This window comes from Perca flavescens, chromosome 9 (genome assembly GCF_004354835.1).
Source record: "Perca flavescens isolate YP-PL-M2 chromosome 9, PFLA_1.0, whole genome shotgun sequence".
In the NCBI taxonomy this organism is placed as follows: Eukaryota; Metazoa; Chordata; class Actinopteri; order Perciformes; family Percidae; genus Perca; species Perca flavescens.
Genome location: NC_041339.1, coordinates 17,147,152 through 17,165,156, shown reverse-complemented (window position 1 = coordinate 17,165,156; position 18,005 = coordinate 17,147,152). Strand labels below are relative to the sequence as shown.

The 18,005-nt window shown below is 41.1% G+C and overlaps 1 protein-coding gene across 1 annotated transcript in view; it reads left to right on the top strand.

The window, feature by feature from the left end:
- Positions 1 to 503: 503 nt before the first annotated feature.
- The window catches only part of si:ch1073-396h14.1 (disintegrin and metalloproteinase domain-containing protein 10), a 33,304-nt gene continuing 15,802 nt past the window's right edge, over positions 504 to 18,005 (top strand). Inside the window, exons 1-8 of the mRNA XM_028587612.1 lie at positions 504 to 753; positions 2,480 to 2,627; positions 2,855 to 2,973; positions 3,339 to 3,494; positions 13,623 to 13,708; positions 14,812 to 14,934; positions 16,871 to 16,963; positions 17,334 to 17,502. Of these exons, the coding sequence (XP_028443413.1) occupies positions 2,907 to 2,973; positions 3,339 to 3,494; positions 13,623 to 13,708; positions 14,812 to 14,934; positions 16,871 to 16,963; positions 17,334 to 17,502 (694 nt within the window). The 5' untranslated portion in view covers positions 504 to 753; positions 2,480 to 2,627; positions 2,855 to 2,906. The remainder of the gene's footprint in view (positions 754 to 2,479; positions 2,628 to 2,854; positions 2,974 to 3,338; positions 3,495 to 13,622; positions 13,709 to 14,811; positions 14,935 to 16,870; positions 16,964 to 17,333; positions 17,503 to 18,005) is intronic.

Here is an 18,005-nt window from a genome sequence, read left to right as displayed (position 1 = left end):
TCGATCTAGTGCAATCATCAGGTCAAAATTATGTATACATTTCATCAGCCTCAGCTTTACTTGGTGTAATTAGCAAATATTATCAGGCCAACACGATCCCTTTCCCTAAGTGGCTTTGTCACTTGTCAGGCCGCCATTGTAAATAAGAACCTGTTCTTAATGACTTGCCTGTAAAAAATAAAGGTGAGAACCGGTATTTATCCATAAACAACAAACAAGTTTTTTTTTTATAAATATCCTGTTTGCTTTGTTGCCCAACACAACTAATGTATTGAACTGTTAGCCACTGAGCAACTTCTGAGGGTTTGTTCCTTTGGATTTATTACTATATTTAAAGTTACAGATGCTTAAGGTTACAGGTACTTGTAGAGCAAATGTTCACTTTTTATCTTTACCAAACCCCTCTTACTATTTCAGTAAGTAATCCTCCTACAAGTGTTTTTCAAATCCCTCCTTCAACTGTGCAGATAACTCATAGCATGCTAGCAAACAAGTCTGAATATGTCAGTCTTCGACTCTCCTCTGGCTTGAACTTCCCAACTAGTCACATTCCAGGGAAGAGCACAGGTACGAGGCTGGTGAAGACTTCTTAAAGTCAGAAGGGATGATTAAGAGAGACAGATGTGAGCGAAGGAAGAGAAAGAAAAAACAGTGAAAGGAAAAGAAAAGAAAAACACACCAATGAGGAGACCATGGGGGTTCAACACTACTGGCTGCTAATGTTGCTAGTCGACTGCCGGGACCGAGTTACAGGTAGCGTGGTGGTAGAGTGTGAAGATTAGTGTATGCGTGTGTGTGTGTGTGTGTGTGTGTGTGTGTGTGTGTGTGTGTGTGTGTGTGTGTGTGTGTGTGTGTGTGTGTGTGTGTGTGTGTGTGTGTGTGTGTTTCCTCACCTGCCCTCTGAATAAGTATGTGGGGTTGTTTGAGGTTGTTTAGCTTAGTTAGGTTGTGTGTATGTGAGTCTCAGTGCATGTGGATGTGTTAGTATGCAGTTTTTGGCTGCTGTGGTGGACTGGCCTCTTCTGGGCTCAGACTATGGCTCAGACATGTCTCAACCTGTCCTCTCAGGAATGCTGCATTGAGCCAGCCTGCAAAACCTGCGAGTGACGTAAACATAATGTTTGGCTTACTAAATTGTGAATAATATGGTACACACATTTATTAAGGGTTTAGGTAAGTGGGATTTACTCAGGAGGGGCAACGGTTATTGGGTAATAACATCTTGTATAGGAAAGTGCAAGTCTTTTTCAAGGCTTTCTCTGGGTAGTCAGCACTTTCACAGTCTACACAGATCAGTAATCAGTCATACAGTATAACTGCAGTCCAAATTTGTTCTGACGGTTGAAGGAGGTAAAATCACACATAAAAATTTGGTTTGTTGATTTTAATTGGGAGCATGAATGTGCTCACCAAATGTTATGTTAATCGGAACATTGTTGTCACAGATAAACAAATAAACAAAAGATTGTCATTTCAGTAAAGCTTTTACATGTAATATGTTATTTAAAGGTTTAATGGAAATTCAGGAGTTATTGGATGTTGAAGACCGAAGAATGGATGTAAAAGGGGAGGGACAAGAAGATGTCATCTGTAGGCTGGTCTGGGAGGACGTACTGAAGACCGGGGGGAGGGAGACTCAGTGTGGGAGTTACGTCTTAGGCGGTTTTCCCAGCCCCAGACGATGAGACGTGGGAGAGGAATGCACCAGATGGAATATGAAAGAAGGCATGAGCAGAAGGGGGGGGGAGGTTAGGGGGTAGGGATAAGGTAGGAAGGAGAATGGATAAAGGGCAGGTAGAATGAGACTAAGTTAAGATAAGATCAACTTTATTGATCCCACATCTGGGGAATTCACTTGTTGGAGCAGCTCAAGAGTCAATAAAGCAAAAAAAAAAAAGAAAACAAGATTTAAAATATTGGACAAAAATACAAATAAAATAGCTTTATATACTATATACACCATTCACTTATTATTATAGGCAAATATATTTTGTGACAAAAAGGATTTTCTGAATAACAACATTCAGTGCCAATAGTATGTAGTGTTGACATACACAAAGATGTAAGATGTAAATAGGTGAACGAATAAATAAATAAGTGAACAACAATAACATGTAGTAACTATTTTACAGTAACAAGATGTCTTGATTTATTATTGTCCTCAATATTTCCCAAATCTGTGGTTTTAGCTGACCTAATGCTAAATAATTACAAGCATCTTCAGAGAGGAGTACTCATGTTTTAGTTTATTGTTCAATGTAAAATGGAGAGTGTCGATTAAGATAATTATTTCTTGCAATAGCAGGCAAGAAGCTTGTAAGTATAACAACATGTCATCTGCATAAAGGCTGATTTTATGTTGTGAGGTGCTGCAGCAATTGGTTCACTGAAGATGAAAAACATGGAAGGTGAAAGTGGGCATCCTTGTCTGGTTTCTCTTTGAGGTGTGAAGTGACTGGAATGTTATCTGTTTTGCCAGGTGCTGTGAGTGGCATCAGTCCATATATAAAACATTATGAGGGCTTGTCGTACGACAGGGAGGATCTTCACAGGAAGCACCTGAGAGCCAAGAGAGCCTCACACCTTCAGGAGCACACACTGCAACTGGACTTTACTGCTTTCCACAGGTAACGTCACATTTCTCTAACTTTGGCAACTGTTTCAAAAGCCCTCTTAAAAACACAGTCTGGCTATTTTTTCTTCTGTTAGATTTATTTATTCACATTCTAAACCCATAACACGTGTCAACAATTAATTGTCCATATTTTCCTGCTGGTAATAGATCTACATACCTTTCACTACACTACAAAGCGTTGACCACATCTGTGAGCTGTTTGTATTTTTGTTCCTGCAGAACTTTCCGTCTCCGTTTAAAACGCAATGCAGCATAATTTTCAGAAGATTTCATGGTGGTCAGTGAAAATGGTTCCACATCGGCTGATCTCTCCCACATATATTCTGGAACACTAGAGGGTGGGTATGACTGTGATATCTGGTCCACTAGAGCTGGGAACAGTTAACTGTAATTCAAGTCTAAGTGAATTTACTGGGCATCAAAGCTTTTAATTACCTAACATCAACAGTCATAGTCTTGGATAAAACATCTGGATGCAAATCTGTTTGTGGAAAAACTTCCCTGGTTTTTGAAATTTGAGAACAAAGTAAAATATATTGAACTGTGCAGATCGAAAAGTCAATTAGTTGCTTTCTCATTATTGCCCCATCTCTCCTCTTGTATCTGCTGCCTCTAATCTTGAAGTTTCTCTCAGTATCTTATCTATTTATTCTTTCGGTCTCTCTGACCTTGGCATGTTATCTCTCCTGACCTGGTCTTGCAGATGAACATGGTTCAGCCTGCCATGGCTCGGTATTACAGGGTCAGTTTGAGGGAACCATCCATACAGACAACGGGACCTATCACACAGAGCCAATACATAGATACACCAGCAACCAAACAGATCACCACTCTATAATCTACCACGAGGATGACATGGGTAAGACTACCTCCTGTTTTCCACTTTACAAATACATTTCTCAGAAAATGTTGTCTCAGCACATATTTTCTAACTGCCTCCAGCAGTGTCCAGGATGAAAAACTCTGAAGCTTGTGCATTTGCAGACTGAAATTGTCCAAAGGACACCCCATTACCTCAGCTGTTTTTCTTGGCTATTTGGTGATAATGGCAAGAGCAGAACAATAAAATTCCTTTCTACAGTAGATCTCCAGTTTGATTCATGGCCCCCCTAGTAGTCTCACAACTACAGCCTGTTACTAATCCCCATTTCACTGTTCTCATACAGTATCTGTACAGTATCTGTAGCCTCAAGCTCTATTACAAACTAAGGTTACTAGGGGTCAATGAACTATCTGCACCCTTAACTCGTAGTAAGAGTGGAGTTATACTGTAACAGCAGAACCTATTTAGCAACCTTCCTGGGCACATGCAAAAGAAAAGATAAAGCAAAGATGGTGTGACTTTTGATGGAGGGGGAGGAGAGATGGGGGATAAAGTAACAAGGAAGGTATGAAGGTGAAAGAAGAGGTACAGTACAACGGCAGGAGAAGGAAAAGTGTTTCTAAAGGGAATGGGGAGATGAATAAGAGGAGCAGGTAGAGGATCTTCCAGGGATTAAAGTTGTTGAAAACATACTCTTAGTTGCCATACAATTGTGTCATCTTATGGTTTGGCCATATGGCAGTCATCAGTGAAAGCTGTAAAAATGTTGTGTGCATGTGTATTTCTATCTGGGTGGGTTTCTCTGGCTATGTGTACACATTTACATTGGAATAGGATTATTTCCAAGAAAGCATTTTCCTGGAAACATAGTTGATTGGGCCAAACCACACCCTTGTGTTTGTTCTTAAGTCTACACAGACTCCGTGGCTGCCTTCCTCCCTACACCTCACGCCATTTCTTCAACATCTTTCATGACTGTAGCAACATTTACATGATATAAAGCTGCAGCTGACAACATCCCGTTCTTCATTCACAGGCCAGCATATCTGCAGAAAACTGTGAAAGATTTGGCTATTGATATTTCAATAAACAAGCAATGCTTTCTTACAAGAGGGAAATTAGGACACACATGGCTGACATAATGTGTCTACTCCTGTGTGTATTTCCACTTCCTGTGGTTGTTGTCTGGGGGCAACAAAGGTTTTGTAAGGAGCTTTTTCTCCCCTGGGATGTAGGTAATGTAATGTAATGACATCAGGAAACAGGGCAACTAAGGGCACCATTCTACATATAGACAGGACACATTAATAGTATGAAGAACCACATCACGATTTCATAAATTTTTAAGGGGTAGAGATGCCATGAGTAGTACAGGAATACCCCCTGATGGAGTCTAGACACCAGGACTGTCGTACTGGGGTGGGGGAACTGAGTACCCAGGGCCCTTGTATGAGGAGGGACCAAAAAGATGCTAGAATAATAGTGAATGCAAGGAGGGGCGCATAGAGAATGACTTTCTACAGGGCCCAGAATTGTGTGCTACGCCCCTGCCAGACACTGGTGGTGAAGGGATGAAAGGAAATGCCTGAAGGTCTGGATTGATGTGATGTGGAGCTTCTAATGATGGAAGGAACCCTGGACTATAGATGTGGTGACAACTGGAAGTGAATATGGTGGAGGAGGGTAACATCGATTTCACACTGAAAGAACAACTGACAGCAGAAGAGAGGAGAACATTTTTAAAGTTTGACAATAATGATGTAATTGGCTCTTGGAGATCATGTCAACATCTGGTTGGTTTAACTGAAAGAGAGAAAAGCCCATAGTCAGCTGATAAAGTTGGAAGAGAGAGAGAATGAAGGATAAACAAAGAGTTTTCCTGAATGAAATTCTGCCAAGCTTTTATTAGCCGTTTAGTAGTCTAGCATGGTAGTAAACACCCTGGTTTATGTGACCATCCCTTTGAAGTTAAGCGTAAATGATGATGGGTAACTACAGTATTAACTTCATACTTCCTCAAGATAAATCAAGGGTAACACACATACTTCAAATATCGCTGAAAAGCTTTTAATGTTTAACTCCAGGGATATGAATTGTTGCTTCAAACCGAAAGGGATTTTACAGTCAGGAAGTAGTTTGAGGGAAGTTGTGTGTGATCCCTTTCCATTTCCTTACTTAGAACTTTCATTAAGATTAAGATTCAACACATACAAATCAGTCCAATCTTCAGTTTAACAATCATGTAAATACATTTTTTAAACATCTATTTCGTCATGGTATTCATTTCCAAACTATTTTATACGAGCATGGATCACTTGAGAAATATCTCTATGGAAAACTGGCTGAACTTTTTGTGTTGCAGCAATGACTTGAGGTTTTCAGTCTTTTGCATTTCAATCAGGAGAGACAAGTGAATGAAGTAAAGATGAATCTTTATTATTACTGATGATGTGATAATTGAGTCTTGGCAGAAAGTCTTTGATGTTTAGAGGCAGAGATTTGTAACTGAGGGGCGTCTGCCCTGAGCAGCAGAAATTGTGGTGGCTGATGATTCTGATGGAGCTGAAGAATATGCAAAGACTGGTGGTGATGGAGAATTGGAGGTGCGCTTTGCCATTTGTGACAATTTGCACTGAAACGACAGCTGACAGCAACAGAGAGGATAAGAAATTTAAATAGCGTAACAGCCGTGAATGCACCGATTTCATAACAGTAGCATGAACTAAAGGCAAAGCAAGAATCATATTTAAAAAGAGGAAGTAGCAGGATGATAGGCTAACAATGTAGGTGTGTTGCTGAGCTACTAAATAGATGGGATCAGCTGATGGGAACAGCTGATAACATAACTGACAGCCTCCGACAGGAGAGCAAGGAATGATGAGTGAGCATGTGTGTAAGGATTGAATGCAGATGCAAGAGAAAAAAAAACTACAGGCCTAAGCATGCAAAAGTATAGTCTTCCTGACTCATCTTATGCTAAAGCTTCATTAGTGCTATCTGTTACAGTTGCAAGAAAGTGTGACTGTTCTCTAAAATATAGCCATACAGTATTGTACCAAGTCAGCTCTACAGAGGTTTCATCACTTGCTTAAATGGGGAGGATGCATGTTGATATGGGATATCTGGACAACATGAGACATAAAATCTGGACAAAGTACAAAATCTCCCACCAATTGTGTGAATCATGTTTTTGTAAGAACACTAGGGCCTGTGGTTGAATAGATCTGAGGAGTGGTGTGCACATACTTTCTCATAGGCAGGGGAAAAAGCTTCTATGACACACAGAGGTTAGTGTTATGTTATATTTAGCTTTAGGGTTATTTTTCACTTGAGCTAGCCAATGGGGCACTTGAGGGCACTTGGCCTGACCAAAGGGGTCATTCATGGGGCACTTGGTCAGTGATTTTAGGGCATAAATGTCCTTCTGCAGTACAGACATCATGGTTTAAAAAGGGGCCTTTCAACATTCAATGTTTTTTTTTAGCCAGTGTTGCACCTGCTCCCAACAAACCAAACTCCCTAACCATAATGCAAGAATACATATATGTAATTTTGTGTCAGTGTGTTGCTCATACATACTTTCACTGACATACTGTATACATAAAGCCGGAATGAGATTCAAATGGCTCTGGCTCAAAGTGGAACTTCAGTATTTTTCAACCTGCTCTGATTGTTATTATTAGTGTACGACACCTTTATGGAAAGGACCCTACAGAGAAATAAGATGTTTTACTTTACCTTTCGCTTAATCTTGTCTGTGTCTAACCTAAGTCGCAGAGAAGTCTCGTTTTGAAATGTTGTGAGACGTGAATTGTTGCCATAAGAGAGCGGAGTGAGAGTTAAAGAGAGGAGTGTAAGGAAGCGTTTGTTGTGTTGGATCACAGAAAGCGTAGCTTGGTGTTATCGAAAAGTTTTTAATGTTATGGCTGAATATTTAGAGGACTTTGAAAATGTGGATGAGTCAAGTCACCCCCCCAAGGTTTCAGAACAAGACTTTGATAGTTTGACAGTTTATAATTGTTATGGAGCATAATTCTTGAATTGGCAAAAACTGATAATCTTTTGCAACTTAGGCAAGAAAGAGACACAGAAACAAACTGAGAGAGAGAGAGAGAGAGAGAGAGAGAGAGAGAGAGAGAGAGAGAGAGAGAGAGAGAGAGAGAACATGGGCAAGTAGAAAGGTCTGGAAAAAATTTGGGTTGACACCTAGCATTTACACCTCCACATCCACCTCCACCCCCACTCATGCCATGTATAGAACTAAATACTGGTTTGTGATTGGCTGCAGGACTTTCATAGGATGGTGTGATCCAATCATGTGTTGCTTGTTCCTAGGTCCATGTCTGTTTCAGGGAGATGTTGTACTGCTGAATGAATGTTTCTCTCTCACACACACACACACACACACACACACACACACACACACATATATATATATATATGTACACATGCACACACTGTGCATTACCCCCTGAAGTTCTTCTTTCACTAGTTAACTGGCAAAACATTGCCTGATTCTGTCACTCTCACATTACTGCATGTGAAAGTGATTATTATGTCATGTGCCTCTACTGTAAGTTGTGGAATTCAAAGCCCATTTTTGTCCACATGAATGTAGCTGGACTGCTTTGTTTTCTGAACATTAGTCTCAGTCTCTACATTAGAATAATATAACCACAGAGTTAGTGCTACATCCCACTTAAATCTATTGTTTCAACTAAATTTTGCAGCAGTGTACTTTGCATTAACTTACATTCTTTCTTCCATATTCATACGCATATTCCCCGCAGTCCCTGACCGTAAACCTAATACACTATGTTGCAATGAAGTCCTTTTGGCTCTTTGCTTTTTTGTGGAATTCTGTCTTTGCCAGTGCAAGAAGATGGGCCAATTCATGCAAATGCAATGCCTCCCCTGACTGCAATTCCATCATTATTGCATCAATCTGAACGAGGCAGCCGTCCCAGAGGTATTGCAAATCACAGAGTGAAATCAAACCAGCAGTTATCACAGCTTTTTCCACAGGCTGCCCCATGGCTCCCACTCAATACCACAGTGCTGATTTCTAAATGTGGGACCTATATTTATAAAGTGTTGCTTGACATGCTGGTCACTCAGGGGCTGATTTCAATTTATTTCTGCACATAATACGCCAACAAATTTGAATGACTGGTATCGTTACTTGTGTCATTCAGTATAGGAACTAATATGAACTTTTGTATCTTGAATCCAAAAATAAACTGTCATCTTTTCTATGACTGGGGTTATAAAGCAATAACTGTGACCTTGTACACCTGTTGAGTAAACAAAAGAAGTCATTGACCAACGGTCTTTACTTTGTTTCAAACGTAAGGGCTTCCTTTATTTACAAGACCTTGAAATGTTAGGAAAGACATCACATAATATAACTATAAAACAAAAATGCTCTTAATTTGCCAAATATTCCCCACATTTTACCAAAGCCCCAGAAACCCCTTGCTCGGGGCCCTGAAAGAGATAATATCGGTAATTCCTGGGATGTTTTAATCAGTATTTCCTTCCCAGATCAATACTCCTGGTTAAGCACACACACACACACACACACACACACACACACACACACACACACACACACACACACACACAACAAAAAAAAATGTTTTATCAAAGATCAGACTGTGGCCTTGGTCCACATCACTAGTGTGTTTATTTGTGAGCTTATCTCACACAATGTCCTGTTTGCTCCAAAAAATGAACAGTAGTGGGTTGAACCAAACCTTGTGTTTAATCTCTGTTCAATTATTTATTATGATTGGAGAACTGTTTTACTGGCAGCATGGTGGCCCAGTGGTTAGCACTGTGGCATCACAGCAAGAAGGTTCTGTGTTCGAATCCAAGTCGTTCCGGGGCCTTTCTGTGTGGAGTTTGCATGTTCTCCCCATGTTTGCGTGGGTTTCCTCCGTGTGCTCCGGTTTCCCCCACCATCAAAAACATGTACTAGTTTCTCCAGTCAGTGCCCTTGATCAAGGCACTGGCTCAGATCTGGAGTTGGTCCCCGGGCGCTATCATTGGCTGCCCATTTCGCTACATGTACGTGTATGTGACAAATAAAGTACCTTTACCTTTATTGGGGACCTGGGGCGGATCTAGAAATATATTCATGGGGTGGCAAGAGGGTGGCACCTCGTGGCAGAATTAATATTTATTTGGAAAGCCCCTGAATGAAGTAGAATGTCTTTCCTTATTGTATATTACTGGTAAATAAACAAGTTGTTAGAGGTAATTTTAGAAGTGTGCTGGGATTTATGAAAAAACCTTACCTAACCCATAGTATAGCTTTTTTTACTTAATATGGAAAAGAACCGTTCACGGCGAATCCCAGGTAAATAAGACTGCAGAGATCTTACAGCAGGGCTATTCAACTATATTGTTCAAATGACAGAAAACTCAATGCCTAGAAGCTGAACATTTCCCTAAACTATTGTAAAAAAAAAAAAAATCATATAATTCCTGATCAAAATACTGAGACAGACAGCCTCCCACTTCATGAAAGACCTGGGTCTGGATAGTTTAGAACAGGTGGAGATCATCATGGCCATGGAGGATGAGTTTGGCTTTGAGATCCCTGACGCAGAAGCAGGGAAGTTGATAACTCCTGAGGACATTGTACAGTACATCGCAGACAAGTACATTTATGAATAATCTGTTATCTGCTATAGTTCACTACAGAGAGAGGTTGACCCCAGCGTGACCCCGCAGGAAGTACATTTCCCACTTCCCACTGCTCTTCTGTGCATTAGGGCATCGTTGACGTCAGCTGCCGTTTAGTACATGTGCTGCATGTTAAACACACTATAGGCTACCTCTCGGTGCTGCCGTGTGAAGCACGGACATCGCCGCTCAGAATGCCATCCATCTTGTAAATGTTGTAAATTTATGCTTGAAGCTGCATGGCATTATATCTGGTTTACCTTGACGCATGTGGATGTAGTCCAGTGTGACTTAGGTCCTCCCGCAAAACCGAAACTAATCGGCATGTGAATAGAAGGAAAGTGTGAAAGGGAGTGGGGGAGGGTGGGCGGAGTTAGTTCAGTCACTTTATTATCCCAAATGGGAAACTTGATATGCAGTCAGGAGTGCAAGATAAAAAACCTATTCAAACAACATACAAATAAACAAGACAACAATACAAAGACATGACTACAAAAATGTATCCTGTATAATACATACAACACAATTGTATACCACAGGAGCAATCTCTAAAAATAATTCTACATTAAATGTGCAAATTAAGCCTAGTTATTGCACATGGAACAAAGAAGTTTTTACTCCTATTCCTCTTGAACACGGGTACTCTAAATCTGCGACCTGAGGGAGTGTTACGATTTCAGAGTGAATGGGCTGGTTTGTGCAGTCTAATATAGACCTGGCCTTGTGGAGTGCTGGTCGTCTCGTGCTGCATTCACTTGCAATCGGATATTATATAATTATTTGATTTTAAAGCTGCTGACTGGGGTGGAAGCTGGGGTGGCAAGGCTTTATTTAGGGTGGAAATTGCCACCCAATTCCACCCCATGCCACCCCGGTAGATCCGCCCCTGTAGGGGACACTGTATGATGACATTAAAGGTCCCATGGCATGTAATTTCACTTTTGAGGTTTTTTAACATTAATATGAGTTCCCCCAGCCTGCTTATCGTCCCCCAGCGGCTAGAAATGGCGATAGATGTAAACCGAGCCGTGGGTATCCTGCTCTGCCTTTGAGAAAATGAAAGCTCAGATGGGCCGATCTGGAATCTTCCTCCTTATGAGGTCATAAGGAGCAAGGTTACCTCCCCTTTCTCTGCTTTGCCCGCCCAGAGAATTTGGCCAACCCATGAGAGAGAGACATAATGGCTTTCAAACGAGCAAAGTGGCAGTTGGTCAAGGCCACACCCCTACCCTCCACCTTGCCCCCCCTATCTCCTCCTCAATAGCTACAGACACAGAAATGGCACATCCTAAGGAAAGCTCATTGTGGGACTGGCTCTAGTGGCTGTAATTCTGCACAAAAGGCTGAATTTCGGGAAAGAGACTTCAGATACAGTATTAGGGGACCACTAAGGTCTATATAAAAGCATTCAAAGAGCACCATGTCATGGGACCTTTAAAGTCAGCCATTGATGTTGTTGATTCAGTCACTGATGGAACATGTTCAAGGACAAAATTACTGGTGACAGGGTTTGCTTGTCTGTGTGGGTTTCATCCTGCCGTTTTGTGTGATTAACGGAAGCAGAGTGTGACGACCCTCTGGCCTGTTTGGCTGTGACTTGTTTGCTCTTTTATTGCAGGTTCATGGACTGTCCACTTGGGCTGACTCTCTCAATGTGCTTTTTTGGGGGTTCTTCAGGTGTTTTTCCCACCAACACCTGCACAGCATATTTGCCACACATTCACTCACTAACACAACTGACATTACTGCCATCCCCATCTCATCAGTTAATTTGAGTGCATTTTTGGTGTCCCTCCCTTTGTTTGCCATGGCGCTTCGAAACATTTATGACAAGGAACATATGACAAAGAAGAGACAAAAAAATGAGGCAGAGAAGTTGTAATATGTACAGTTGTGTTCAAAATAATAGCAGTGTGATTTAAAAAAGTGAATAATGCTCAAAATCCTTTGAATAGCTTTTAATTCCATAATATCAATGCATTTGGAACACTGTACGTTCAATTCTAAATCAAAACATGACCACAATTTATGAAAATTGTATTATACCTTTACAGAAAGTGAAGAAAAAGGAATATTAGGCTGTTCAAAAAAATAGCAGTATTTGCATTTTTCTTTACAAACTCAAACATTTACTTTGAATCACTGCACTACTATTTAGTTGCATAACCATTATTTCTGAGAACTGCTTCACATCTGTGTTGCATGGAGTCTACCAACTTCTGGCACCTGTGAACAGGTATTCCAGCCCAGGACGATTGCACTGGAATGTCCACAATTCCTCTGCATTACTGGGTTTTGCCTCAGAAACCACATTTTTGATGACACCTATGGGATTGAGGTCTGGGGATTGGGCTGGCCACTCCATAACATCAATCTTGTTCATCTGGAACAAAGACTTTGCTCGCTTACTGGTGTGTTTTGGGTCATTGTCTTGTTGAAAGACCCATTTCAAAGGCATTTCCTCTTCAGCATAAGGCAACATGACCTCTTCAAGTATTTTGATGCATTGAAACTGATCCATGATCCCTGGTATGCAATAAATAGGCCCAACACCACAGTATGAGAAACATCCCCATAACATGATTTTTTCTTTTTTTTTTTAAACTGTCTGCGGCCCCTAGACCCAAAAAGAACAATTTTGCTCTCATCAGTCCACAGAATTCTCCTTTGGCCAGTCAATGTGTCCTTTGGCAAATTTCAACCTATTCAGTACGTTTTTCAGCAATGGGACTTTGCGGGGGCTTCTAGCTGATAGCTTTGCTTCACATAGCCTTCTTCTGATCGTAACAGTACTCACAGGTAACTTTAAGTCTTCTTTGATTTTCCTGGAGCTGATCATTGGTTGAGCCTTTGTCATTTTGGCTATTCTTCGATCCATTCTAACGGTAGTTGACCGTTTTTTCCCACGTCGTTCAGGCTTTGGATGCCATTTCAAGGCATTTGAAATAATTTTGGCTGAGCAGCCTATAGTTTTTTGCACTTCTTTATATGTTTTCCCCTCTTCAATCAACTTTTTAATCAAAGTCTGCTGTTCCTCAGAGCAATGACTGGAAGGACCCATTTTGCTGAGTATTTCATTGTGAAATGCACTATAACCAGCATGCACATTTGCTTCCTTCCTTCCTTAAATATGGGCCATAATTGACGCTTATGTCTTCACACAATCAATCACCTCACTAAGTGAACACAACAAGTCTATTATTTTGAACATGCCCCTTTCAATTACAGATTAAATGACACAGAATGAGCAACATGCATGTCATGACTGTTGGGTCTGTTGGTTTTCTATGACTCTACAACACTTACTAGTAAATTATTTGCCATGTAGAAATATCACTTCTACCAAAAAATTTGATTTATGAGGTTTGTGATGTTGGACTGCTATTATTCTGAACACAACTGTACATCAACATATCCACAGCTATGCTTTTATCCTGTACATGTATCAAAGTGTCTATTTTTGCTTTTGTACAGTCCTACCATCCATGAGAACTGACCCTGATGGATTCTGTGGTGCAGAACATCTAAACCTCCTCGCCCAAAGCCTCAGACCTGATGAGGTAGGACAATCCAGACATCAGTCATCAGTCAGTGAATGCTTACAATAAAAACACTTACGCACACTCTGCCTTGCTTTCTTTCTTGGCCCTCACCCTCAAAATGTCCTTCTTTGCAATGCCGTTTATAGATAATTAACTCCTAACCCAGAAACATTTATTGACAGTGTGTTTGTTCATCTGTAAATATAACTGACCTTATTCACAAGCGCAATGATTTCTTTGGTAACTTTAATTTAGTCTGTTGAGTCACCAAGAGCAACTCACAGGATTTAAGATGCTCTGAAAGGAACAGAAACAATGTGTAAGATACAGAAAACACAGAAAGCTGAAAGATGAGCTGGTTCTTTACAGGCCTAAAATACATTTACAGTATAAAGTGGCTGCTACAGCTTTAAACCCACCAGAAAACCTCGATTGCAGTGCAATTACAAAACCAGGTATGATGGAATAAACATCTGCCAAATCTATTTAGCTAATCTCCCCCTTGGGTACTCTATTTATTGTTAACCTTTGACCAACTGGGTGGTGGTCCCAGTGTTCATTATCAACAATGGATGTGGGGACATTGGTATGGATCCATTTTTAACAACATGCCTGCTGGTGGAGGTCATTTCCACTGTTTGGTCATGAAATGGCCTGAACAGATGTTCCCAGTGGAGCGTTCATGTTGTGTTCCTGTGGCTACACATCCCGTTTCCCACTGGGACATGCGGCGTTCCAGTTAAAGACATCATGTTTTGATATATACGTACACATCAGCAGCACTTCATGAACTTACACCTACAAAGACAAATATTCAATAATTCTAAGGTGAGATTCAAGTACATGCTAAGGGCAACCATTAGCTGACCCTGTAGAGTGTGCGCCCCATGTAGGCTGAGTCCTTAGCAGCGGCCCAGGTTCAAATCCAACCAGTGGCCATTTGCTGCATGTCGCCCCCTCTCTTTCTCTCCTTTCCTGTCTTTAAGATCTCCTATCAATTAAAGGCTGTAAGCCGCCCTGGTGTTTTAGCAGGATTCAGATCTGCCTTATTCACTGTGTCCCATTAAAATCTGTTCTGGTGTAATTCATCCTTTAACATGTCTCTGCAATTTCACCCACAGGAGGCACCAGTAAGCCAGATGAGGAGAACAGTTGATGAGTCAAAGACCAGCTGCCTGCTCCACCTCCATGCTGACCACCTCTACTACAAGAGGTTCAAGTCTGTTGAGGCTGTTGTGGCTCAGGTGACCAGTTCAAATCTTTTGTCTTTAAACATCATTTATCTTTTTTTCCACTTTAACAAGACATGATGTTTCATATGGGATACACACTTTAACAGGCTTGTAGACATTCTGTGCGCTATTTTTGTCAACACAAAGAAAAGGCTCAAGCCAGCGTGTCACCTCCTTCAGAGTGATGCCGATACCTAAGCATACCAGAGAACACAATGTACTGGAGTAGTGTAATGGAACATCCAGCATCAAAACACAACAGGGTGTCCTCCGCTTCTGAGCTGAAACCCGACCCACGTGTGCGAGTTTGTGAGTGGACCCAAGTGCAGAACACCGACAGGATGCTAAAAAAGTTTTTTTAACAGGTTTATTGTAATATTATTTTATAATGTCCTTTTGAAATATTTTAGGATTTCTATGTTAATCTCCAATCATGGCTGAACCTTTTCTTCTTCTTTTTTAGACAGTTTCCTCCAATGAGTAACATATACTAAGGAAAGGAAAACAATTTGTTTTGAGGTAGTTCATTATGTATTGTTGAGATATTCAACAATACAAAATAAAGGACCAAGCTGTTGCTGCTGTGAGGCTGAATAAAGCACCACGTGCCAGGGCCCACACAGACGCACGCAGCTGTCACATGGCAGCAGTAGGGAGGAGGTTCAGAGCCTTCCCCCCCCTTTCTGAGAACATGGTTGCACCAGAAGCGATTCCAGGATTTTTAAAATGAGGTGGCAAAGGGAGGGGACAAGAACCAATCAGGAGGGACCACCCCTTTAGACACGCTCCTGAGTGGCACATGCATTGCAAAATATTTGCCAAATAAGGTACCGTGTTAGCCAGGTGTGCAGACCTGGCACAGAGCCACCAGTCCGGTTGAACATGCAGGACCAGTCACCTTCTGTTCTTCAGCTGCACCCAGCAGCTCCAGTATGTACCTTCAGTATAAAGTAACAACTCTATAAGATGCAAAGTTGATGAAGAAGAATGCATTTTTGATTTCCTGGTTAAAACTGATCTTGTTTTTAGTGTTGGCTGACCTGCAGTGAACTCAGATTTGAGTGACTGGGTTAGAAGCTGCTTGCCTGCTGGCACGCCTGCATTGCCTCAGTGCATTAAGAAAGATAACAGTGATTTAAGTGTGTGTCTGTGTTGAAGTTTCTGTCTGTACAAAGCGCTCCTCTATGGGGTCAGAGGTCACATGAGATGCTTTCCTGATGAGCCCTTCCTAGTTTAGTCACATACTGATGTGGGAATCCAGTAACATAAGTTGAAAATAAATAACTTTGTAACTTCCCCTAAATTAAAACCAATAAACAGTATTTATTATTACATTCCATGTCTGATTGAAATTATAACATCACAGATGTTTAATCATGTTCTCAGTATCTGATGCAGGGTCAGTTGGGAACAAAATTCACATCTGGGCTTTTTTTTAAAATTAAATCTCTTTGTGAAAAACCAACCTGACCATGGTCAGTTAATAAGTAAGTAAATCTGTCCATAGCTGTTTTTTGTGGCCACACTGTTAATTCTTTCTCGCCTACGTCCTGCTGTCCGTCCTCCCCCTCACCTCTGAATCTCCTCAGATTCTTTCCACCATAAACACACATGCTTGTTGTTGTTCCTGGTTCAGTGCCAAACCTTTTGTTGCACCGGGTGAGAAAATAAACTAAGTGATGCTGTGATATGCTCTTGAAGTGTAAATAGACAAAATGCTGTCATCAATTACAGGCTTGGCTGGTTGAAGTGTCTCCTGCATCCAAGGTGCCAAGGTGCTGCATATGTGCTGTCAAATTGAAGAAGATATTATGTTCTTCATTTCTTTGTTTTATCCAGCTGAGTTTTCAAGTTGCAGTGGGTTGAGCTTCAGGGCCTCGTAAACCTCAAGCACCTACACACTAAAAGAAAACGACCATTTTGTCACATAAATGTATGTTTTTCTCAGGTTGCCTCCTACGTGCGAGCTGTGAATGACATCTACGACAAAGTGGACTTTGATGGACTCAAGCTGATCAACTTCAAAGTGAAATCCCTCCGTGTAAGATCCTTCTGCACTCAAACAAGGACAAGATTGTGCCAAATCTTCGAGTGATGCACTTCAGGTCTTTGATAATCCAGTAACCAGTAATCCTGGCTTTCACACATTTAATTCTTATTACACAAACATGTCAAGACCTTGAGATGATTGGGTTAATGAATCACTCTTGATGGTGCCTATATGTCTTCTTCTACCAGTGAGAATTAAACAGGGACAGACTCTCAGCCTCAAAATAATTTAAAATGACTAAAATACAGTGCTTACTTTCTTAGAGCCGTGGAGGAGCGTGTAATTGTTTGAATCATTGTGTGTCAATTGAGCTCCTTTGCAGATATTTGATTCAACAGTGTGTTTGCTGGTCTCTCTCCAGGTGATGACGGACGAGGATAAAAAGGATCCTCTGTACCCTCTTTACATCGGGCCTGAGAAACTGTTGAGTCTGTACTCTGAGAACAACTGGGACAACTTCTGTCTGTCCTATCTGCTAACTGACAGAGACTACAGTGGGTTGCTGGGGCTCGCCTGGGAGGGCAAAAATGGTGAGTCAGACTCAATGTGACACACGGAAATCAGATTTACAAGTAGTACACATACTGTACAGTGATTTGCATATTTGTCTCAGAGCACATAGGTCAATACAGTGTTCTCAACTGTTTTGGCCGACCCACATTGAAAAGACATGTAGCTAAGGTATTAGGAATACATACTGACATTACTTTATTTTAGCTTGGAGCACGTTGCCATAAAACAGCAGGTTGATTAAGAAAAGTAGTCACACACATTTGATATAATGGCACTCTATGCCTTTGTCAAGACCTCTTTTTGTCACGATACAACGGCAGACCGAAAAGCACGACTCAGAGCAGAGAGTACAAAGGTAAGGAACTTTATTGTCCAGAGAACAATCCAGGCATAGGTAAAAAATCGGCAGGCAGCAAACGTAGTCAGAATACAAGTTAGAGGTCTAAGAAACACTGGGAAAACAAACACTAGGAAAACCCACTGGAGAGCAAGACACACAAGGTACTACAACAAAACTGGC